Consider the following 26,423-nt stretch of genomic DNA (forward strand, 5'->3'; position numbering starts at 1 on the left):
AGCCACTCTTTATGATGTCGGTGAACAGTGTTGCCAGAAGTTCCATAATCGCTGCCCCTGCATGTTTGACGTGTTCGGTGCTTAAACCATCATGCCCTGCAGACGTTCCAGATTTCATGTTACTAATAAAATAGTTTTACCTACCAATAAAACTTATATTATGTACCTAACCTCATTTAAAACCTTTATTGAGAGAAGCATTCTCAAATTCCCTTTCGCGTGGCACTTTCCCGCTCTTTTTCAGCACCTTGTGTTGGTCAAGTGGTCACCAGATGCTACACAAAAGTAAAGCGTCCCCTATGCGACTTTTGTTTACGGCATTCTTTCTCATTAGTTCTCACCAGGCAGTGATTGCCTAGGTTTTAAATGAGGTTAGGTACATAATATAAGTTTTATTGGTAGGTAAAACTATTTTATTATGTAGCCTGAACCGTCATTTAAAACCTTTATTGAGATCTGTTTGTTATCGACTGGTGACCACTAACGCTAATGTGATCTATTATAATACGTCAAAAAACTGGAATACCTACTCACGTGTTACAGTGGGTGGAATAGGGAGGCTACAGACAATGCCCTATTTACCTCTAGGGGAGTGTTAACTTCCCTTCTGTAGAATTTGGCAAAGGTGTCCCGGCTCCTCCAGTTCCCTCGAGCCAGGATGTCATCCAATCTAAAATTATCCAGCCAGTTAAGTGACGCCACTGCTGCCCGTACACTTCCCGGGGCAGCTGTGATCTTAGCTTCTTCTAGAATTGTTTTGACCCAACGGGCGATGACTGTTCTTGAAGCTGCCTTAACTGCTCCCGATGTAGTGATGAAGAGTTCTGTTAAATTCTGCTTTGTTTCCCTCCGTTCTTTGGAGGTTTCAATCAGTTTCTTAATCCAGTATGCTGGGTCTATATTTGGCTGATTTCCGTTTCTCAACCTCCAACCTGACTGTTGGTATGTAGCAGAGTCAGTTTTGGATCCGAAAACTGGCCATAACGAGACCCCTTCCTCATTTATGAATAGTTTGTCTGGCGAACACTGTAACAAGGTCAGGTCATGCACTCTTCGTCCCGAAGCTAACAAAAGTAAAGTCGCTGCCCTTCTCGAGACTTCAAAGAGACTCAACCTTTTGGGTGGGTTAGCTTCTAACCAGGTCAACACCATTCTGGGATCCCAGATAGGAGGCTTAGACAGTTTAGGATGCTTTAATGCTGCGGCTTTGAGAACTTGTCTGACTAGAGGGTGTGAGCTTAGGTTTCCTTCTTCCGGGCTACTGAAAGTTGTTACTACCGATTTATGGAGTCGAATTGTGCTGGGAGAGAAATTGTCTTCTAAACTAAGATCTGTTAAAAATCTTGCCAGGTTACTTCCTGTAGGGACATTCGGGTTTACCCCGTGATTTAATGCCCACTTTTGCCACCTAAGCCATGCCGGTTTATATGTTTTAAGTGTGGATTCTCTCCAACCTGACTTTAAAAATTCTTTCTGTTTGTCCGACCAATCTGTTAATGACTGACTCCACCCCGGCACTTCCACACCTCCAAAATAAAATCCTCTACTTGTGGAGGGGGTTTCAAGGTTCTGGTGTCTATCAGCACTTCTGTCAGGTTCATTATGGTGAAAGGAGGGCTCGTCGCTCGACTTTTCAAGTCTGGTCTCCAGAATACTTTCTTCCATCTCGGGGCTACAATCAGGTATAGGCCCTTGGCCCGGTTGAGGTGTGCGAGAACTCTCGGCATGAGGCACGGAGGGGGGAACACCCAAGCTAGAGGAAAATCCCACTCTCGAGTCCAAGCGTTGACAAAACTTGCCTCTTTGTCGAATACATTTAGGGACACATAATCTTCTACAACGTGAGCTGTCTCCGATGCAAACAGGTCTATAGTTGGTCTCCCCCATTTTGCAAAAATCAATTTTGTTGCTGCTGGTAAAAGATGCCACTCCGGAGGTTCGCGTTTTCTGGAGAGTTGATCTGCCACCTCGTTGAACCTTCCTGGTAGGTAGTGAGCAGACAGTGAAATGCGATACGTGTCTGTCATCTGAAGGACTTGACGAGTCGCTTCGAGCAATGTCTTGGATCGTGTGCCGCCTTCGTTGCGAAGGTACGCAACCACCGATTTGTTGTCTGACTGGATCAGGAGACCCGAGTCTGACAGCTCTGGCCCGTGAGGAGTAAGTGCTGCCAGCACGGCGAGCATTTCCTTGACATTGCTGTGGAGAGGTTGCTGTGTTTGGGACCAAGCTCCACTCAATCTGAGGTCGTCTAGCTGCGCACCCCATCCCCAGTCCGAGGCGTCGGTCGTGAGGGTATGACGAATCACTGCTTGATGCATTGGTGACCACGTCTGCAGGGACCTGCTCCACCATCTCAGCTCCTCTATCGCTGTTCGAGGAATGGGATGGAGTCGTCTCGGTTTGAATGCAGGCAGCTTGCGACTGGCACACTGTAACATGCGAAGGTTAAGCCTGCCTCTATGAATGGCGAAACTAGCAAAATGGAGGGTACCCAAGAGGCTCTGGGCCTGCTCAAGTGACCACCTTCCTAGATTAATGTATTGTTTCAGTAAATTTGTTATTTTCGCTATTTTAGTTTGCGGGAGGCCTTTTAAGCCGTCCCTTGAATTCCATGAAATTCCCAAATATTCAATTTTCTGAACTGGACACAGAGTGGATTTACTGAATTGTATTATCCACCCAAGAGTTTGTAACATTGAAATAGTTTCGAATGTATGCATTTTCAATATATTTTCATTTTGATGTACTATCAAAAAATCATCTAGGTAAACAATTATTCTGAGACCTTTGTCTCTTAATTTTTGCGCTATCCAATTGGTAAGTGAAGCAAAAACCTTTGGAGCTGAGGCTAGTCCAAAAGGCAAACATGTCATTTGAAGCAGTTCTCCATTAAAAATCAGTCTCAAAAAACGGCGATGATTTTCATGAATTGGAAGGTGAAAGTAGGCTTGAGAAAGGTCCACTTTAACCATCCAGTCGCCTGGTTGAATAAATGTTGCAACCTTATTAACATTAATAAGTCTGAATTTGCTAATAGCTAAGAAATTGTTCAAACGACGAAGGTTGAAGACCGGCCTAAATGACCCGTCTTGCTTCGGTATGAGAAACATCCGTGACAGAAAGGAAGGCGATATTGAAGCTGATTCCAATATCTTTTCCTTTTTCATTTTGTCTATTTGTCGTGTCATTTCGTCTGTGATTTGGGTTTTATAAGTTGAGCTTACCGTGTCTGCCACTATACTTAGAGGGGGTTTCTGCCGAAAGGGTAGCTTGTACCCTCGCAACATGGTTAGCAGTGCTGGTGGTGCTTCTAATTCTTCCCATTTGCTTATGAAGTGCTGCAATTGCCCCCCCTGAAACGCCTTCTCCGGATAGTCATAGCCTATCCTTGTTGCCAAAATTCCTTCTTGGTTTGGCTGGTCCCCTCTTGTCCGCACCTCTTGCATCTTGATTAGATCGCCCTCCGCGGGGGGCTTTGTTGTCTCGGAAGGGCTTGTTGTCCCGAAACGTCCTGCTTTCCCGAAAGGGCCTGCTCTCACGAAAAGGCTTCCTCACTGGCACTTTCTTGGGCATCTGCGAGCTGGTTGATGGCTGAGGGTCGAAGCTTGAATGTGGGAAGCATTTATCCAGTCCTCCCATCCGCTGAATCTGGGATTCTAGCTTCATTGGTTCAAAAAGATAACCCGCTGCTGGAGGAATATTTTTGACTGCCTCCCGTACGTAGCGGCTCTTTATCTCGTTAAGGATTGCATCCCTACGATGCTGGATCGCATTTGCTCTCCTTCCACAGACCATCTGCAGGACATCTTTGGTCACTGTCTGATATTGCGTATCCGGGGCAAATAGCGACTCCACTTTCTTGAAGAGGGAACCTGCTGATAATTCCTTGCCTTCCTCTGCACTCCAGTTTACCAGTTCCTGAAGAGATTTCTTGAGGCACTCATTTTGCTGCAACAGGGCATGGCTTAGTGACCCGCAAAATTTGTCAAGTGACCCCGCGTATTGCTCTGCCTTATTCAAATGCAGAAACTCTCCATTAACCTCCAACTGGTTGAACATGGGGTTGGCCAGATATTTTCTTACGACCTCCCCATACCTTACTTCGTTCCATTCAGGCGAACCGAAGTGTTGTAAATCTTCGATTTTCTTTACGCGGTTTGCGTCCGCCTTAGGAACTGTAGGTTCCTTACACGTGGTTTCCGCCATCGATAGGTTTAATTCCTTGAATTCATGATTAGGATTTACTAATCCCATCCCTAGCGAAGATCGTGAATTTCTCTCCACGTGTATCTCTTGATCTTCCGATGATGCGTCCTCGTCGGAATCCAAGTTTCTCCTATCTTCGTATGTTTTAGCCGCCATAAAATCCTGAATAAACGAGCTAATGTGCTCCACTTGAGCCGTGAGTTTATCAATGCGATGTTTTTTCGTAGATTTGGTCGATTTCGGCAACTTTCGTTTCGGCTCATTTTGTTTTGGCAAAATGATCTTGTTAACTTCTTCTACCGTCATCTCTACCGAATCGGATGATGACATCTCGGAGCCACTCATTGTTAAATTGGACAAGAAACCAAAACACAAAACACAAGGTACACAAAACACAATGTAAATAAACAAACAACACAAAATGGCCGACGAACTGACGAACTTTTCCGTCGTGTTCACCACGTGTTTTATCTTTTTAAACAGTTAAAAATTATTTCTGTTTTAAAAATACTTCGAACAGCCTCGCTGTTATAATATAATGAATTATCTTGAAATAATTATACACTTAAAATAATTATATACGGGAAAAATCGTTATAAATTCGGAGCTACTTCGCAACGACAACGCCAGCGACGGAATTTAAAACGCTAATGAGAAAGAATGCCGTAAACAAAAGTCGCATAGGGGACGCTTTACTTTTGTGTAGCATCTGGTGACCACTTGACCAACACAAGGTGCTGAAAAAGAGCGGGAAAGTGCCACGCGAAAGGGAATTTGAGAATGCTTCTCTCAATAAAGGTTTTAAATGACGGTTCAGGCTACATAATGGCCAATTTTATCATGTTAGTTGTGACGATGGGAACGATATCATCATAAGCAGTTAAATGTGATTCATTTGAGTCGATAGTCGGCGTGGTAGTTGCGAAATGTTCTTTAAAAATGTTTACAATTAATTCTGGATTCGTCTCTCCGTGTATGTTGCACGAGATTTTACAATACATATTTAAAAATTTATTTGACTTGTTCCAAAATTTTTTGAAGTCACGATTATCTAGGTCCCCTGCTATTTTGTCCATCTGGAGTTGAATCGAGTTATTTTGGCATTGTTTTAGTGCTGTTAAATGTTCAATGGATGATATTGTACCTGTCTGGACGAGTAGTCTCAGTAACATTCAATAAATGTACATCACCTGAAACTCCTATCGAATTTGGAGTTCCCCAGGGGTCTGTCTAGGGTCCCATTCTCTTCATTCTCTACAAATCTTCTTGAACAACTCATTCGCTCAGCTGGCTATGAATCACAAGCCTACGCAGATGATCGTTTGATTTTCAAGTTTTGTCCCCGGATGAAAAAGACGTCTTTAAAAACGAGGTGGTTAGCTTCTTTAACACAGTTTCAAATTGGATGTCTGTCAATAAACTTAAACTTAATCCGACAAAGACAGAATTTATTTGTATAGCTTCCCCTGGAAGCCAAGCCGTCCTTGACACCAGTCCAATCCATATTCAGGATACAGATATAATCTCTTCTATGGAAATAAAATTTCTGGGTTTCACTATAGACAATAGTCTGTCTCTGGAATCGCAAATTTCAAAAGCTGTGAGTTCTGGCTTTTTCCATCTAAGGCATATAAAATCAATCCATTGATGTCTTCCCTCTGATGGAGCAAAGTCACTCAAATTAGTCCGTTGTCTCGCGTATTATCTTTAAGTTTCTTATAGTAAAGCGCACTCGAAGTGAAATAAAAATAACACAAAACTGCGCTATATAAATGTTATGTTACTATTATACCTTAATTTCTACCATTGTATATAATAATATTACGTAATTCATAATGTATAACATTTGGGTAGGTTCAAGAGATTTATGCTAGTCTCCCACAAGCGCTATACATACTCATAATATACCTGTGCTTGGCCTATTTCTCCATATTCACCATAGGCTGTCAATTATAATAATAGTGTTTTATTATCTTTTTTTTCTCCCGTGCTGAGGATTTAATTTACATATGATTAAAATTTACTAGTACGGATAATATAAAGTACATAATTTAAAAATGTATATTTTTTTAAATGTGTTTTTATGAAATAATTATAAATAAATTACATGGTGGTTTTTTTGGTTCAGTTTGTTCAGTTTAATTTCAAACTGATAGTGAATTTTGTGGGGAGAACCTTCATATGTTAAAATTCCATAATAGTAACATATTCTGGGTCGATTTTTATGTGTACGGTGGGGCTATGTCTGAACTCGACTCCAATTTTCCATATTATTTTAAAATTAGCCCATTTAAATATTACAAAAAATATAAATTAGCCTTCCATTGAAACGATAACCAACAACTTCTTGAAGGGTGGAAGCCAAAAACGTTGTAAAATAATAACTTTTACGGCCAGTATATCAGTTGCTTTTTAAGCTCGGCTTGAGAGACATTTACGTCTATCAAATTGCTCTCCGATAGAAAGAATCCTGGACAAATAAGCCAAGAGATATCATTACTTAAAATTGTTTGCATTCTCCAGCTGTGAGATACTATCACCTGTACAAAGCAGGTGTACAGAATAATTTTCATAGTCTTATTAGATATCATAGAATTAATATCATTCTAAAGTTAATATTATTAAATGAATATTATATAATTATTATAGAATAAAATTCTTTATTCTATACATCTCTAAATAGTATAAAACAAAGTAGCTATCCGTGTCTGTCCGTTTGTGGGCTTAGTTCTTCTAAACTATGCAACAGAGTTTCATAGGGTTATATTTATAGAAAGTAGTTTTCTCTACTTTCTATAATCATAAGAGCATGTATTATATACGTAAACCTTCCGGAAGAAATGATCTAAATCCGTTGCGTAGATTAGAAGAACTAAGCACACAAACAGACAGACAGAGATGGCTAATGATGTACAAAAGTAGCATCAACATTAAGCACATTACTTGAGGTATTTATGGTTATATTAGGTTATTACTTATTATAAAAGGTGTCCTGTGGTAAAGTGCAAGTAGATTCTACATGATAGTATTGTCATATCTCTGTCAGTATACCAACAGGTACTATAATCTGCTGTTATTTTTACTAGTTGAAAGCTCAAAATTAAGCTCTATAATTTGCCAGTATTCATATATCACATTTAGGGGGTATTTCACTATCTCTGATTATGTTCTGACTAAGCACTAATCCGCGGATTAGTCATTTTTTCGTTTTCACTATATCTGAATAACGCTAACGCTCGGGTTAAAGTTCGATTTGACTAATCAGTGCTCGAACTTCACGTTAGGCGCTATTCCTCGAATCAAAGATGGCGTCAAAACATTCCGAGTTTGACAGCTGAGAAGTGAGTCGAATTTTGTTGAATGAATTTGAATGCTTGTATGATCCATCCTGAATTATTTGATTGTGTTCAAAATAAGAAACAATGTATTAATTCGACACGAATCTATCTAAAATGACCTGATAATCAACATAACATAACCAAAAAAATGCACACTTCGCGGTGTGCGGACTGTGACGCATGACAGCCGTGGCAGTAGATGGAGTAACTGCAAACATTTTGCGATGTTGCCAGACTATTTTGAGTGTTATCTATCCGGAAGCTCGAAACAATGGTGAAACGGTCGCCGTTGAATAACGAAGTTATTCTGATCTTTAAAGCCAGCCAACGGATAGCTAGTCAGATATTTAGCCCGACATAGTGAAATACCCCCTTAGTAGTCGGCCGTGTGTCAGGATTAAGTTTTGTACACTGACATTAGGGGTTATCTTACTGTTACACACTCAGTTACCACACTGCGCATCTAGCTCTCGCTGACCAGTCACCAGGGTTCATTTTATCTTGTGTATTCTAGCAACTGTCGCATGAGTTTCATGGTGTAGCGACGCTAAAAATGAGTGGGCTGAGTAAATTGTAACACATTTGTAAAAGTGTCTAACTAAACAGTGTAACAAAATATTCAATGTCTGACGGCCTCCATGGCCGAGGGGTAAGGCTCTCGACTAGCAAGCTGGAGGTTGCGGGGTTCAAATCCCGACATGCACAAGTAAATTTTATTTGATGAATTTGTGTTATTTCACAAATTACTCATTTGTAAATTTGCAGCACGTTTCAAAGGGGAAGATACTCCCAGTATCATTCAGAACCCACCATTCAATATTAAAACATTGCTTGAAATGGCTTTGGTCATGTTTGGTGACCAGATCTGAATAGCCAGGTACTTCCTCCTCACCATCTCCTTCCCCTCCCCACTACCTCAGCCTCACAACATACCTCGTTGGGGATGCCATTGTCTCACTGGCCCACTTCCAGTTATTTATCTTTTATGCTGGTACATACTATCATTCTACTAATCATCACCTGAAGTGACCGTACTTTATCCTCTGGACACCTTGTATAATTGTTTAAGTGGTTTTTCTTATTGATACGGGTAAGAGTATCCCGCAAAGCTTGAATAAGGCAGGGGCATGCGGATCCTGTTCTGGTGATCAATTTCATCTTGGGTCATTCCCGTGGAAGACTGACCTCCTTGAAATGGGGGTGGTGATGTGCTCCTGTTATTTTCATCTTGGATGTTTCCCATGGAAGACTGACCTCCTTGATATGGGGGTGGTGATGTGCTTCTGTTATTTTCATCTTGGATGATTCCCTTGGAAGACTGACCTCCTTGAAATTGGGGTGGTGATGTGCTTCCGTTATTTTCATCTTGGATGATTCCCTTGGAAGACTGACCTTCTTGAAATGGGGGTGGTGATGTGCTCCTGTTATTTTCATCTAGGATGTTTCCCATGGAAGACTGACCTCCTTGATATGGGGGTGGTGATGTGCTCCTGTTATTTCCATCTTGGATGTTTCCCATAGAAGACTGACCTCCTTGAAATTGAGGTGGTGATGTGCTTCTGTTATTTTCATCTTGGATGATTCCCATGGAAGACTGACCTCCTTGATATGGGGATGGTGATGTGATCCTGTTATTTTCGTCTTGGATGGTTCCCATAGAATACTGCCCTTGGAATGGGGGTGGTACTAAAACAAACCAAAATTTAATTAGCACTTTTCAAAAACACTGAAAGTTTGTTATACTAGTGATTAGATAATGCTTAGCTGTACATAAGAATTATTTATTCATTTACCTACGTCGAGCTTTTACATACTATAAATACTTATATAAAAAAAGTAAGTTGCACATTATATAATATAATAATGTTAGCGAAACAAAATGTTAGAAATTTCTGATTTAAATTTTAATATGGAATAAATGAAAATATCTATGGAACCGAATTTATTTCCAGAGATATGTAGCCTTTGGACTGGGGAATTAATAAAATAGTTGGTTTTAGATGAATGAACAAAGAACAACTCAAGAAGTTTTGAGTTACGCTTTGGTACTTGAAACGTAATCCTTTGAGCAATTAACTAATTTGAATAAAAGTACCAAATTGCTCGTAGTTTGTTTGTAAGATAATTCAGTTAAATTAACACACTTCGGGCGGGAAAGGTGGTTCTATCAGTTCAGTCGATTGATGCTTAAAGGCGGGAAGGGTAGTTCTACCTTTTGCGCCCCCCTCATTTCAATGGCAGAAAAGACGGAGTTATACAATGTTTTTATATGAATTGGGGGACTCGCTGCGTCGGGCTTATTTATACTATACGGCTGGTGGCAACAGTAGGTAGATGAATTGCAACTAAATTCGAGGTACTCGCACAGTCTGGGCCTTTCGGGAATCTTCGACAGCGCGGCAATTATGCAGAGGCGGTAGACTCGAACCTTCTGGCGAGTTGTCGTCATGTGCCAGACGGACTGCGACGTATTGTAGGTAGGTTGCTTTGTTTTGATTTCGGCTGCAAGTACGTAACTCGGGAGTAGGTACTAAGTAGGTCGAGCTGTTTATTATTAATTAGTCAATCTGGATTCTTCTCGACGCCACATGAATATTATATACAAATCTCTTTGTAAAAGTCCCAACTATACGTACATAATTATCGAGTCGTAATGCAAGTCATCTTTTTATATTTATACGAAGATAAAGCCTCTCGTTTAGATCAGTATTTCAACAAAAGGATAGTATATTATTTAGATAACATATTTTGTTATTGTAATCATTCAATTTCTGGAATGAGGGTTTTTATGACTGACCTGATTCGAATCTATATCTCTGTTCTGCCCCACTCAACTCCTATGTGCAAGCGAGCGAGAAATGTCGGGCGTATTTAAAGAAAGCGTATGGGCAAATAAGGATAGGTGGACCTTAATAAACAAGGTTAATTGAGTTGCATTTCAAATAATATTCGATTTTCATTTAGTATTTTTACAGCTTGGGTATGTCGAGTAACTACGTAGAAATTTTGATTAAAATATTTTAATAATTTTCTAAGATATAGTGATTTAAAACAAATTAAAGAAATTTGTGTGGGTCCTTTATTTTCGCCCGGAAACAGCGTAGCTCCACTGCAAAAAATACCCGCCAGATGTGTTAACATTATTAATTTGGTCAATGGATATGGATAGTTTGTAATTGATGAACCTTAAAAATTTGTGTTAAACTTTCTAAATTTTAATTTGATGTGCTTTGTAGTATGGGGACCAGATAGTTAAATTGTATTCTAATTTACTTCTTACCAAGGTGGTGAGGACATTGATGTATTATACTAGATTAGCCCTGTCTAGTTAAAATAATTTAAAAAATAACGCCACGTAGCTTACGTCACAAACATGGAGATAAACTTAACAACCCAACTCTGTTTAAACTCCTTGTACAAGCGTTCAAACTCGTAAGCGAAACCACGGAGAATTTGTTGTCAGAGGTGTTGTAATATGGACATAATTCAAATTTGAATATTTGGAACTGGGTTATTTTTGTGATTGAAAAAATGAACTTGCCCAGCATAGCTGAGAAGCAAAATAGCTTACTCTAGACCAACAAAAGGTAAAACTCAATGCACAGTGCCCATTTCGCATTGCGACACAATGCGTGGGCCTTTTCATAAATGTGCATGTAAACCAAACCAAAATTGTGTTGGGGTTATTTTTAATTGATTATGCCGTGTCTAGTCTAATTTAGTCTATGGGTGAGGAGCATCTTAAAATAATAGAGTGATACAAAATCTTTTACTGTTTTTAAAATAAATTCTGTTCTAAAAGAGATTCAAGCTACATTTAATCAATAAAATATGTATAATTTAATTGATAAAGTTATGTTAACAAGACAAGTTTTTATGCGTAGCATTCTTTCTCGGGAGATTTTTTCAATTTGTATGGGATTTTCAGGTGAATAATTATTTAATAATAATTGTTTCCAATATGTAACTCTAGGACATGCAAGCAGTGAACACCTGTGTTTTCTAGGCTACGCCCAATGTATATGAAAGGTGTGAATCAAATGTGTTTCTATTTTATAATATATGTATGTATGTGTGTATTACAAATAATTTGCCTCACTTAATTCTTATAACATAATAATATAAGAAATACAGAACGAACCAATATATATGGTGTTCAGAAACTTTTTTATAGTGAATACCTCACAAGAGTCCCAACTGCTCCCGTCTGGAGCCAGTGAGACTATGGCATCCCCAATTGGGGGATGTTGTGAGGCTGAAGGTAAGTGGGGAAGGGAAAGAGGAAGGTGGGAAACTAATGGTACAATCGGAAAAATGGTGAATCTACATCAAATTTGGAGTCTTTTTTAATGGTATGTATAACTTTTATTTGTTTTGGGCTTTTGTTTTCGAGTAAATCGAGTCTGAATTGGAATTTTTCTGTAAAATTTGAAAAAACATGGGTCGCTATGGGGTTTCTATCCACTGTTTATTGCCTTTTGAAATGCGTCAAAACATAGTTGCCGAATAAAATAAAGTTTTTTTTTTTAAATATTTCAGAATGTTTGTAATAAAAAAGGATTTTTTAGGTTCTCTATGTGATGTATTAATTGATTGATTAAACACTAAAAAAAAATTTAAGATTAGGTACCAATGTTTATCATATATAATCCTCGGGTATACAGATTTATCAGTAAAGTTGCATCAGAAAGTGAAAATCTAAAAAATGTTGGTCACGTCAATTAGCCTTTCTGCCGTTGATGTGTTGGTCATCGCAACCATCTGGCAATGAAATGTCATTGTGATCGTAAAAGCGCGCTAATGTAGGTACGTACGTATATTATTCAACGAAACTCGAATAAAATATTGCCAGGTGGGTTTTCAAACTTTGACAAAGGATAAAACAGTGGTGACATGTGGTGAAAATGTGAATAGTAAATTTTTTATTAAAAAAAATGTTACCGGACAGCAAAGTGCCCATAACATTTTTTAGTCCAAATGTGCTAAGGAATAGCTGGTTAAAGTTTGTCGGGTACGTGCCGATACACCCTGTATACTCCTCGGGGAGACAGATCGACGCAGTTTTATCAGTAAAGTTGCATCAGAAAGAAAAAATCTAAAAAAATGTTGGTTATGTCAATTAGCCTTTCTGCCGTCGATGTGTTGGTCATCGCAACCGCTGTTGATAATTGAAATATTGCATATTAAATGGGCTAGCCAGATATTATATGACGAGTATGATATAATTGAGGGAACAGGTAATGCATATTACCTTCATAAGGCGCGTAAGGAAAGAAGTTAGGGTCTGGTCCCAGGCTAGATGGCGGCATCATGGGGGCGCTTGGGAGAGGAAGTTGTTGGGGGAGTGGCGTCACTGGACTTAGTGACGGAAGCAACGGGAACATTTCCTTGGACTGCCAGTTGTTCACTTCAGGAGCCTGCACAGGTACGGGAGCCGGGCCGGGGGGCAAGCAGTCAAAGCCAACGAAGGGCACAGTTCCTAAGAAGATGGCCTTCTTTCCCTCTGAATTCATATGACACCCAGAAGGTTCACATGTTATCTGAAAATTAATAAACTACTTTAAAACTATTCCATTACCTACGTACTAATACATATTTGGACTTCACAACATTGAGACATAACCCACAAAAAACATAAAAGACTTTTGGCTTCCTTAACATTTGAAGGCAGTTTATTGAACATTTTGTAACCTTTATAATAAATATTGTTTTATGTAGCCGATAAATTTGTCTTAGGAAGCCTAAGATCGTTGCAGTTTCTCGTAGGATAGCCATGGACTGTACTATTAATAAACAATTCATCAAATTTCAAAGTTCATTTTCAAGTTCTGTGAAATATATTTTCAAGTTCTGTTTTTATTTCAGTTTTGTCAAACCACTAGCCTATAATGATATAATAACAGAACTTGAATAAGACTTTCACAGAACCCGGAAATGAACGTTGAAATTTGATGAATTGTTCAAATTCTCCGAAACAACCCGTCCTAACACTTTTTAACACATAATCTGGTAACATTTAATTTTTTAACTTGCATATAAATACTAGGGTATTATAGACCAAGCACACTTAGAATATTGAGTTGGCGTTGCATTGTTTTAGGGTCTTAACCCCTATGAGACGGATGAAATTTAGTAAATTTCTCCAATATCCAAATATAATATAAAAAATTTGAATAGAACTAATAGAACTGTAGCGGTTACGTCACCGCTCCTAGGGTCATCATATCATAACCAGACTGCACGAGTTAAAAAGCTGAGACAGCAATCAGTCTTGCGAAACTTAAATTGAAATATCGGGACCGCAATACGTAAACTGCTGATAAGAGGATGTTTGCATACAGGGTGATGCAAACGTTTATACAATGAACCGAGTCAGCGATCTTGCGGGTTTGAAGTCCAGACGCTACTCCAACCCGTGGCAGACAAGTATAAAGGAATCAGCAGCTATATAAGCGGTGGAGGACCTAAGTACATCATCACTCCAGTCAACAAGTCCGACTTGGCATAATGTTAGTCTGCCCCTCGGCCCCGTGGCATCTTCGCCGGTCAGCATCTTCCGCTCATCTGCAGACCAGTCCATCGCACCTTCAGTGTTGTACAAGTCCACGAGTCCGATCTCTATCAACGCGGTGTCGACCCACTGACCCGCATCTCGACCATTCTACAGCAGTCATCGTCGACTACGCCTGGTGTCATCATCATCATCGATCCAGAGCCATCTCCCAACTGCGCAACACAACTGATGTGTTATACTGACTCACAATAAATGCCGTGACACCACACAACACTATATTTTATTGTCTAACTACCAAGATCCTACAGAACTTTAGAATTGACACACTTCTAAAGTGTCAACTTTTTTAGTTTGGAATTTTCATTGACAGTAATGAAATACATTCAAAACATTTTAAACTTAGCTTTCCACACCGCCACTGCAGTGCACCTCAAAGTAGTCATAATTTTAAACTTAGCTTTCCACACTGCTACTGCAGTGCACCTCAAGGTAGTCATAATTTCACTGGACTGCAAATGTAGCCAGCCGCGCTTTAAAGGTTAATCATAAATAGTGAAAAGTGAATATTTTTTTACCACTTTGAACTTAGTTGTTTGTTACCCATAAAAAAACTGAGAATTTTTTTCCTACAGTACAATACAAAATAAAAATAATCATCTTGAAAAATATATTATAGGTAGGTACTTAATCGCTTTTCTGGATTTGAAAAGATTCTTTTTATAATTTAATTTCAGTACATCAGTTTCAATTTTGAAAATGTCACATTTGTATGCGCAAGGAAATTATATTGTTTAAGGGGTTAGGCTAATTTGTTCGCTTTTGGGAACAGCTCACATAGGTCTCACAGAAATCTCCCTTACCCTCACCTAAATGGTGTTAGAAAGAGAAAACACCATGCTTTATATTCAAATCTAGAAGTTAACCACAGAATAATTAAAATGTACACATCTATGAAACCAAAGTTTCCCGCCTGCAATTTGAAAAAAAATTATGAAACTTTATGATTTATTTTTATACTAAAAGACAAAAAAATGAGCTGAAAATAGCTTATATAATGAATTAGTCTAATAAAATATGTGTGTGTTTTTTTTCGTTATCAATAATTTTGATTTTAACAGATTTGAAAAAGGTGAGCCATTTTAAAGTTGTTTATGTTGTCGTTCAAAATTTTTAAATTTTAAAATTATATGTTTATTTATAATAATAAAATGACAAAGCATATTTTATCGCTTTTCAAAAACAGTATTTAGTTTCCAGATACATTTAGAAATATTTTTTCCATTTTATTACAAAGCGGAAATACTCTGACCTTCTGACAGAATATGCTAGAGGCGTGAGGTGTTAATTAACCACTGTGCTGTTTCACAGGAAGGGTGGTCAGAGAGGATAGAACATCACACAACTCTGTAATGGCTATACATTGCAGATTTGATACCTTTATGTTGTAGTCCAAATCTATAATTCTGCAGTCCTTGAGGTTGAACGGAGGAAGTTCAGGGACCTGAATATATTCCCTCCAGTCCTTGGAGCAGTTGGCGGACAATTGTCCCAAACTCAACTCTGCTATGACACCCTTCTCGGTCTTGGTTTCAAGGCTAGGTATTCTTGAGTGAAATCGCACTGTCTGAAAAAATATATATATATATCACGTATATTACATTATTTTATTCTCATTTAATTTATTTTTCATATCCCTGTACAAAAATTGTAGGCTTTTAAATAAGGTAAAAATAAATGTTAAATTATCCAAATTCCGAAGTGGTAGGTACTTTCAATGACCATCCATTCAGAATCTGAATAGATGAATACTTCCCAACCTTTCTCTCCCACATCTCCTTCCCTGCCAAATCCGAAGTGGTAGGTACTCTCAATGACCATCCATTCAGAATCTGAATAGATGAATACTTCCCAACCTTTCTCTCCCACATCTCCTCCTTCCCTACCAAATTCCGAAGTGGTGGGTACTCTCAATGACCATCCATTCAGAACCTGAATAGACGAATACTTCCCAACCTTTCCCCACATTTCCTTCTTCCCTACCAAATTCAGAAGTGGTAGGTACTCTGAATGACCATCCATTCAGAACCTGAATAGACGAATACTTCCCTACCTTTCTCTCCCACATTTCCTTCTTCCCTACCAAATTCCGAAGTGGTAGGTACTCTGAATGACCATCCATTCAGAACCTGAATAGACGAATACTTCCCTACCTTTCTCTCCCACATTTCCTTCTTCCCTACCACATTCCGAAGTGGTAGGTACTCTGAATGACCATCCATTCAGAACCTGAATAGACGAATACTTCCCAACCTTTCCCCACATTTCCTTCTTCCCTACCAAATTCAGAAGTGGTAGGTACTCTGAATGACCATCCATTCAGAACCTGAATAGACGAATACTTCCCTACCTTTCTCTCCCACATTTCCTTCTTCCCTACCAAATTCCGAAGTGGTAGGTACTCTGAATGACCATCCATTCAGAACCTGAATAGACGAATACTTCCCTACCTTTCTCTCCCACATTTCCTTCTTCCCTACCACATTCCGAAGTGGTAGGTACTCTGAATGACCATCCATTCAGAACCTGAATAGACGAATACTTCCCAACCTTTCCCCACATTTCCTTCTTCCCTACCAAATTCAGAAGTGGTAGGTATTCTGAATGACCATCCATTCAGAACCTGAATAGACGAATACTTCCCAACCTTTCTCTCCCACATTTCCTTCTTCCCTACCAAATTCTGAAGTGGTAGGTACTCTGAATGACCATCCATTCAGAACCTGAATAGACGAATACTTCCCTACCTTTCTCTCCCACATTTCCTTCTTCCCTACCACATTCCGAAGTGGTAGGTACTCTGAATGACCATCCATTCAGAACCTGAATAGACGAATACTTCCCAACCTTTCTCTCCCACATTTCCTTCTTCCCTACCAAATTCTGAAGTGGTAGGTACTCTGAATGACCATCCATTCAGAACCTGAATAGACGAATACTTCCCTACCTTTCTCTCCCACATTTCCTTCTTCCCTACCACATTCCGAAGTGGTAGGTACTCTGAATGACCATCCATTCAGAACCTGAATAGACGAATACTTCCCAACCTTTCTCTCCCTATCTCCGTCTTCCCTACTAAATTCATTAAGCCCCACAACATACCCCAATTCAGGATGCTATAGTCCAACTAGCTTTGGGCACTCCAATCAGCCTCAGTTGAGACTCTCGTGCGATTTTCAAATAATAAGTAAAGCAATAAAATGATATTACCATGGAGAGAGATGAGATAGCACTAGGGCAACTGGGTATAACACATCAAACAAATTTTACTAGGGCGTGGCTCAGTGGCCAGATTTCACCGCTCGGAGTGAGCAGACTGTTCCTGAAGCTGCGATTGTTACCTTTAAACGACGAAATGCATTGTGAAATTAATAAGGAAGAAATTTAAAAACTAAGAATTGCATTACTTTACGCATGAAAGTATTTTTATTGTTGTTTCGTAATAAATTGCTTGCGTTTCTGACGCGTTTTGTCATAGCAGACTCCTTTCTACAGCAATGTTATGCGATAATGGCGAAGTACGTTACTTTAGAGCTCACTATTGTATATCTTTGGCTTGTCAGATATGACAATTGTTCGCGCAATATATAGGGGATTGTTAGGTATGCATCCACAGGCTTAATGGACAAGTGTAATGTCAATACAAAATCCTGCAAATGTCCTACCCACCCTTTTACCCATCCCAAAATGTCACCATAATAAAATGATTGTTGCGACACACGTAAAATCGGACAAGTGGTGTCAGTTGCTCATCAGAGTTCGTAGTGATAGCTAATATCAGACAGGGCGATTATATATTTGTGAAGTGAAATCATCCAAAACTCCTGGAGACGTGTGGTAATCATCAACGGGTGAGTCCATCTTTCCTGCATTCCAATCTGGGCTTATCTTGTGCTCCAGAAGCCCAGATTTATACCTTTTTGACTATTGCACTGTCCATCGGGTTTGTCGGATGCATAAATCGTCCCATAACCTAGCATTTGGTGTAGTTTGGGACTGGTCCTTTGGGCGTGTGGCATAGGGCTTTGCTCTGCACCACCTTTAAAAATATAGTGGAGTCGCAGCATCGCGACACCAACAATGTTATTCCAAATGGTCGGTATGCTATGTTGATTTCATTGTTTCTTTTAATTCTGGAATGCCTCTCTTTATAATTACATAAATAAATAAAATAAAGATTAAAATTCCTTATTATTATCTAGTGTACTCGTATGTCACCTGGCTTGTAAAATATTATTAAATAAATGAGATATGTGTTTATTTTCTTTGTTACACCTCAACCAGTTTTATTCAAAGTTTAAATTATTTTTTAATTAGCGATAACCATCCATTGCTTATTTGACTAACACTTGACAAGCGTACCTCAATGAATGGGCATGTCGCAGACTTCCGTTCCCGAAGTCAGCGACAAAAGTCTTGTTCGTATGACCACCTCCCCTCCCATTCTTCCTATTATTACCTATTATATATTACCTTCCTCAATGCAATTTTGAAATCGTGGATGTGGACCTTGCTGCCATTCTCACAGCTGACGTCTACTGGAATAGTCTGTCCCGAGCAATAGCCCGAAACGGGGAGGTTAAAATCCAACAGTAGAGGGCCGGACTTGCAACAGAAGCAGCCGTAGTGCTTCTTCAGGTGGATATGAATCGGCAACTACAAATAAATTAGTATATTATTAGATTCAAGTGAGAAGAACCAATTTGTAAAGGATACAGGATAACAAATGTATCAGAGAGCCACACATATCCAATGTAATCCGCAAACGCCTATGCTAGACCTGCTGGTATTATTTAGTAGTTTTTATTGGATAAAACTTTGAAATGTCCATTACATAAATTTTTAAACGATATTTTAAGGTTTAAGTAACATATTTAATCTATATATTATCTTTAAAATGTGTGGTTTGGTTTGCCTGAACGGTGACGATATTATTACATATCTTGATTGATGTTAATAAAATATCCAATTACGTATGTATACACATGAAAACTTCAAAGTCTATTTTCTCATTTTAGCAATATGGATACAGGGAGAAGTTTTCATCAAACAATTAAGTTTTTAATAGATTTACAAACCCTATATACAGGATCAGAGTTCAGGTCCAAATGCGAGATAACTGTGAAGGGCAACTTGGTGTCCATGTTGAGTTTCCATGGCCGGTCTAACGTGGATTTGATTGTGTAGCGGATAAATCCATATGTCCCTTCGAACGAGGAGGGCAGAGAGTTGGGCAACGTGAAACTGAACGGATAGGTGTGTTTACCAGCTGACAACTCCATCTCATCTCCTAAATAAATATAACATTAAATCAATCAACAACAAAAATCAGTACCTGTACTGTAAAAAATGGCGTGACTTTTCAATTGGGGGCGACTTTGATCATTGGGTATACCAGCATAATTCTTGCTACCACTCAGAAATTACTTGTTTCTTTTTAAATTTTTTTTTCAGGCAACAAGGATACAGTGACACTTCCAAAATAAATGTCATATTAGTTGGTTTATAGTTATATTCAAACATATTGTTGGTTGAATTGTGTATCTCTTTTAGATATTTTTAGACGATTTATCAACAATTATAATATTCAAACTAGCGATAATTTTTTTAGGATTGGCGTATCATTGTAATAAGATTATTAAAAAAAGGTATATCACCAGATTTTTTTTTTGACTCCCATAATAATTTATAAAATATGTATATTTCGCTGGTTTAATCTCTTAAATGCCAGCGTATTCTTAAAGATAAGTTTAAAAATCATTTCTCTGAAGATAAGTAGTTATTTTGGGGAAAATACATACTATTTTTATTAATACATAAACATACCAAGTAAGACGCTACAATTTACAAAAACAAGTAAGTTATGAGAAAAATAGAATCAATTGCGCAGTAAAATATTTGCAGCGGCACACCAAGAGTTAAGCATGTGCTATAAATATTAAATAAAATTTTCAGACACAGATGTATTTATAAATAAATTATTTATTTTCAAAATTGAAAATTTATAGTCACCCCATTTTACGGTACCTAATAATAGATAAAAAATTATTTGAACATTTCATTGGTACCTTGAGGTGATTTTTCCATGAAAACGGCTATAGCAGTAATCCAATTATTATTATAGGTTGGACGTTCAACCTTCTTTACATTTGATTGACAATCAAATCGACAATAGGCACTGATTGTCGATTCAGAATCGGATCAAATTGTAATCTGCCATCAAGTATGACCTTTTACTTTATGGTTGATAACAATTTGAACAAAACGGACCAAGAATCGTAGTTTAATGTAGACTCTCAAATGTCAAAAATTCTAAATTGTGCTGTTTTTTAAATTTTCGCCGGACTTCTGCCGGACGCGGCCTAGGGCTCCAATGTAGGGGGGACCTTTTTTAAAAAAAAATTACAAATATTTGAACACATTAGGGCAGTGTTTCCCACGGTGGGGCGTACGCCCCACCGGTGGGGCATGGCGCCTCAGTGGTGGGGCACCACGCTTCAGAGGTGAGACACTTAGGCATTCCACATATAAAGGAGATATTTAGGTATTTAGTACATAATATTCTTACAATGGAATGGCGATGCTGTCAAATTTTGAGAACATTGTTGATTGCATTCGAAGTGACAGGATGGTTTAATTTGTTTATACCTTCATAATGTATAAGTATAGTGAGGAAATCTATAGTTGGTTTCTCAGTTATGTAAATTGCACATGTATAAACGAACCAAGTAACTGTTAATTTTCCTAAAATAAAATATGTAATTACGATTAGAACATGATACATGATTTTTCCTAAGCATGAGTGACATTAAGCTGGAAATTAGTGAACACGAATGATCACAGTAAGAACATGAGAATGGATTTTGCTTAGTATGATTTTGTGAACATGAATAGTTACACTAATAAAATGAAAATGGTTTATCCTAAATATGAGTGATAATGTAGATCGTCAAATTTGACTTCCATAAACATGAATAATTTTCGTAAGAATTGTTTTTTTTAGTATGAGTGCTATTGTTTCTAATTAAACGTGACTTCTGTGAAAATGAATTATCGCAGTAAGAACATGAAAACGGTTTATCTTTAGTGTGAATGTGAATGGGAGTCACTAAGTTTGTCTTTTGTGAACATTAATAGTTACAGTACGAACATGATAATGGTTTTGCCTTAGTATGAATGCGAATGTTTGCCATTAAGCTTGACTTCTGCGAACATGGATAGTTACAGAAAGAACACGAGAAAAGAGACGGGTTTTCCTTAGTATGAGTGTGAATGTGTCTTATTATGCTTGACCATGAATAATCACAGTAAGAAAATAAGAAGAATGTTTCCTTAGAATGAGTGAGAACGTGTTGCAATAGCTGTGACTTCTGTGAAAATGAATAATGACAGAAGAGTCCTCGTATAAGTGACCACGTGTGCCATTTAATTTGGCTTGCGTGAATATGAAGAATTACAGTAATAACATAACGGTTTTTTGCTTAGTTTGAGTGCGAATGTGAAATTAAGGCAGAAGAAACTTACACTAAGAATTTGCAAAGAAACTAACACAAAATATCCTAACATTAACCTTTCCCTCAACTTATTTGGTGGAATTTGGTTTTAGCGCCATAAGCGATTTACTCAAAAAACTAAATCGTTTGGAAATAACTAATAGAGGGGACCTAAGACCGAAATTAACTAAGTTAGATCCGGACATAACATTTTTTTGTAGCAAGCGTAACTGAATTTAATTTCAGTTGTAATATATGTATTAGAAAAGGTTTTATTCAATTTCATAAGGGGTTCATATGTTTACAAACATATTAGATTATGATTTTAAAATTTACCTGTTGTTTCATAAAAAAGATGCCGGTGGGGCATCTGACTTTTGAAAAGACTACGGTGGGGCATGGCATAAAGAAGGCTGGGAAACACTGCATTAGGGTCTTCAAATTCGGAGGTGATTACGTTTTCCACTGAGTTTTGATACTGACAATTTGTGTGGAATTCCATTAAAATTACATATTGAAGTAATTTTAATATTATAGTGTCTACTCAAACTGAAAAATCTACATAAAAAATCGAAATTTTGGGAAAAAATTCAATTCAGCTACAACAATAATGTCGTATGATTATACCATAGATAATATTATTAACAAACAAGATAGGCCATAAACCACAATCATTAATAAAAACTAATGCATTCACTTTCATTGGCCTCGCCGCTTTAATAGTTCGTGCAGTTTGGTAGTAGTTCAGCGACAGTGGGCACTCTTCCATGCCATATCTCCTTATGTTTCTATTATGTATGGATTTTACTCACCGCTTGAGGGTCTGATTAGATAGATAGAGGCGGCAAAGTATTCCTCGTCTCCGTAGTAATGGACGGTTCTACTGACGGACTTTCCGTTGGAATCTTTCTCATGGATAGTTTCGCTCCATGAAGTTGACGCTCTCCCTTTGAACTTGATAGAGATTTCTTGAATATTAAATACAATATTGTTACCGATTTAATTAAGGGTTTTTAAGGAGATTTCATTATTAAATGGCAACACTTATTTACTTTATGTGGGAAACTTAGGCAGTCGTTCCACGGGTCGGTAGGGAATTGACAAAAACCAAGTGCTCTAAAGATGCGAGAAATGTTGCACAATCGTTGTATGCGGCATGATCTCTGTAAACGGCAGAAAAGCTGTAAAGCGTGTTACTTAGAAAATTATCGGTATTGCAAATTTCTGTTTTCGTATTTACCGCATTACGCTGAATGTCAGTATCATCATCAAATTGACTCACGGGTACTATTGTAATAGGTAATTTAATATAAATGTAAATTGTAATTTGATAAGAGATTGAGGAGCCAGCGAATGGGGCGTAAACATGTAAACAATAACAAGCGATTGTGAATCAAGTCAGTCATGACGAGATTACGAGATTGTGGAATTTTTTGTAATAATATTAATGTGCCTGAATAATAAATTCTTTAGAATATTATTGTTAATGTTATTGGTAAAAATGGAAATTAGAAGTTCATTATGTGGTGTCAGCAGTGTCAAGATAAATATTGAAAGCCTACCGAAACCTGGTACCTCTTGCTGTATACGGGAAGTACATCGCATCGCTCCCCGACCCGTTTGCGCTATTTGCAAGCCCCAATATAAATATATGTATCGGTGGGCTCTCGGTATACCGCACTAGGTTTTTGTCGATTCATTACCAACCCTCAAACAACTTAAATAAAACATTTAAATGGTGGCATTAAACAATGAACTTACAACTGATTTTTTTTTTCATCTATGAGAAAGAATCAATTTTTTAGCCCATTTGCTCGGTAACAGTAAGGAATCGACAAAAACCGAAGATAGAAAAGTAAATTTCGCAGCCTTTATAGGTCTTTTCTGCGAAGGGTCTCCGGTTTTTGTTGATTCCTTACCCTTACTGAGCCAGAGGGACGACGAGCTTACATTAACTCCTTCCCTCCCTCCTATTGCGGTACAAGGCATTGGCTCGATATAGTCCGGATGGAGAGGTCAAAGAGTCATCCTCAACCAGCCTCTTCCGATCTGGCCTGCCACGCAGCTGGTGGGCAGTGACGTCCACCACCAAGCCTTGTCAAACCTCACACGCTGAACCCATCCACCCCTGCTAATACACCAAAAGTAGCTTGCCACTTGGGGTGATCTACGACAGAGGTGTTGGTCATTCAATGAATGGTTCCCAGGGCAGCGGTGACTATACCCGTCTCCCTAAATTGAAAAATTAGGGCTAAATAATATTTAAATTACCTTTGATTGTTTTTGGAGCATCGAAAGTATATTCGACTATCCCATTGAGGGTTTGTCCCGGACAATAAGCATCCCATGGATTGTCGAGGGTTATATGACAATCTTTTAGACTCATTTTGGTTTGAAATAATTAATATTACAATTTATAGTTGACCCAAACAACACAAATTTAGGGTTATGTGCATTGGTGCTTATGTATTCACTTCCAACGGTAGTGTCCTTGTCATACGTCACTGAGAAGCAGCCTTTTGTCTTGTTTACCACTGCTTTTTTTAGTGATTTTGAGGTGATTTACTCACGAAAACGGTGCTGTAGAAATGATTAACACATTATTATTGTTAAAGGAACAACACTGTTACCTCTTCAATTGATCCCACTGGATCCCATCAACCTGGATCCCACCTGATCTATTTTATAGAATCTATGAAAGATATCAGTGAAAACCATATTATATATAATTAATTATTGAAGACAATATTAGCGATTTCTAAACGAAAATCTGAAACAGAAAAATCAGATTTTCGTTTAGAAATCGCTAATTTTGTCTTCAATAATTAATTATTTCAATTTGAGGTTTTACTCATTAAAGTTATTCCAAAAAATAAATACTCATTCTAGACTTGCAGAAAAGTCAATAGATGTCGCACATTAAAAAAAATAAAAAAGTTAAGATAGGTTTATCTAAAAAGACGCTGTCTAGATCGCATTTAGTTCGGGTTGAATCTTGTGATCATACATAAAGATAGTTGCCAATAAAAATGTGCGGTGAAAAAATGAAGATAATGTTGGTAGTTCTTATTCGAAGTATGATACAGTTAAAAGTGACCGAAGGGGATAGGGTCCCATTAGCTCAGTTGGTAGAGCGGTGCCCCGGCAACGCAAGGGTCCTGAGTTCGAGTCCTAGATGTGACCGTATCCTTTTCTGATTTTTCTGTTTCAGATTTTCGTTTAGAAATCGATAATATTGTCTTCAATAATTAAATACTATTTCAATTTTAGGTTTTACTCAATAAAGTTATTCCGAAAAAAAAAAAAAAAAAAAAATACATATTATATATCTAAACGAAAAAAGGGGAATTCCATGCGAAAGAAAATAGAAAGTTGAAATGACTTCAACTTTCATTCTATGAATAATGAAATAGACCATACGAGTGGTTCATTTATGGACCATACCATAAATAAAATGGGAAAAGCAAGTTTACCCGTTTACCAAGTTTATGCGTTCCGATAATTTATACCCATTCGAAAAGTTTTAACATGTTTATTATTTTTTTTATTAGTTAGGTACTTTTCAATTTCACTGGAATTTCCATTTGCAGTCGAACAACGAATCAACAAAGGGTAAACTCCATAAATAAACTGGTAAACTCGGATTGCTATACTTATTATTGCCTATTATTATGAACAATGTTATTTATTGCATGCGCACTTGAAGTGAAATGACACTAAACTGCGCTATATAAATGCCATGTTATTATTATATTTTTAATTTTATTCAAGGTCTATCAACACCAATCCCCGCTCATCCCAAGAACAAACGTCAGCAACATAAGTCAGCAAGTAAGTGGTTTATTTATATCCAGCAACTTCGGGCTCTTATCGGAAATAGAATATAAAATATATATATGAAGTAAAAACTTCATCCAATATTGGGTGACCACAGCCCAACAGAGTTCTGTATTTATACTTATGTACAATTTTACACAAATTTCACGGTATCAGAAGTGAACGCGGAAACCACAAATAAGAACGCTTTACAACTATATCGATACTCGGCGTCATAAATATACCTGAATATACCTCTCTCCACCACACTCGTAGCGTCGGCGTATCTTGCTGTCAGCCTTGACCATAAGCCATACAAAACCCCCTGCGAAACCCCCTGAAACATAATAAACCACTCACACTCTCACACATAAATAAACCTTTCTCACACCATAAACACACTCACACCGACTCACACTAAATAGTAAATACATAACACATAACATAGCATGGGTATGGTAGATTGGCGCCATATTGGCGCCATTGGCGGTTGGTGAAGGTCAAGCAGGCAGTGTTACCAGCTTGGCGGATTTTCCGCCATATCTGGCGGATTGAGTGCCCTCGAAGCGGAAGAATTTTGTGTCTAGCGGAATTCAAAATTCTGGCGGAATCGAATAGAGCCCGGAATTACTAATTACTGAAAAAATTATGAGTCCTTCGTTTCATCATTTTATCGCACTGGCATTTTCTTCAAACAAACAATACCGGCAATTACACGTCCACTTCGGAGCGATGGTACCGATCGAATCTTAAAGCAATGGATAGAATTAAAAGCTCATTTCAATATGACGAGGCATACTCAACATTGTTATAATACAGAAATATTATATAACATGTACCATGACGATACCAATGTTCTTATATTCTGTTGTATTCGCCCAGTACTGGAACAGGTTCAGAGAGTTAATAAATTATTTGAATCGAAAACTGCAGACCCGTGCAAATTATTTGGTGACCTAAAGAATCTATTAAGTTTCTTAGTGTCAAAAGTAGCCA

General features: G+C 37.9%; 2 protein-coding genes across 2 annotated transcripts; both read right to left on the reverse strand.

Moving 5' to 3' along the window:
* Positions 1 to 1,347: 1,347 nt before the first annotated feature.
* On the reverse strand, positions 1,348 to 3,866 carry LOC149425989 (uncharacterized). Its single transcript, XM_089642713.1, has 2 exons — positions 3,228 to 3,866; positions 1,348 to 2,432 (listed from the first exon to the last, which is right to left on the reverse strand). Exons 1-2 carry the CDS (start codon positions 3,447 to 3,449, stop codon positions 1,494 to 1,496), a joined length of 1,161 nt encoding a protein of 386 aa, XP_089498839.1. The 5' UTR covers positions 3,450 to 3,866; the 3' UTR covers positions 1,348 to 1,493.
* Positions 3,867 to 8,625: 4,759 nt separating this feature from the next.
* LOC149425990 (arrestin domain-containing protein 3-like) lies at positions 8,626 to 25,402 on the reverse strand. Its single transcript, XM_089643994.1, has 8 exons — positions 25,265 to 25,402; positions 23,883 to 24,191; positions 22,424 to 22,579; positions 19,197 to 19,408; positions 18,592 to 18,774; positions 15,497 to 15,685; positions 12,799 to 13,087; positions 8,626 to 9,233 (listed from the first exon to the last, which is right to left on the reverse strand). Exons 2-8 carry the CDS (start codon positions 23,995 to 23,997, stop codon positions 8,626 to 8,628), a joined length of 1,752 nt encoding a protein of 583 aa, XP_089500120.1. The 5' UTR covers positions 23,998 to 24,191; positions 25,265 to 25,402.
* Positions 25,403 to 26,423: the final 1,021 nt, after the last annotated feature.

Source organism: Hesperophylax consimilis, chromosome 2 (genome assembly GCF_061612785.1).
Source record: "Hesperophylax consimilis isolate HC1 chromosome 2, BYU_Hcon_1.0, whole genome shotgun sequence".
Lineage (NCBI taxonomy): Eukaryota > Metazoa > Arthropoda > Insecta > Trichoptera > Limnephilidae > Hesperophylax > Hesperophylax consimilis.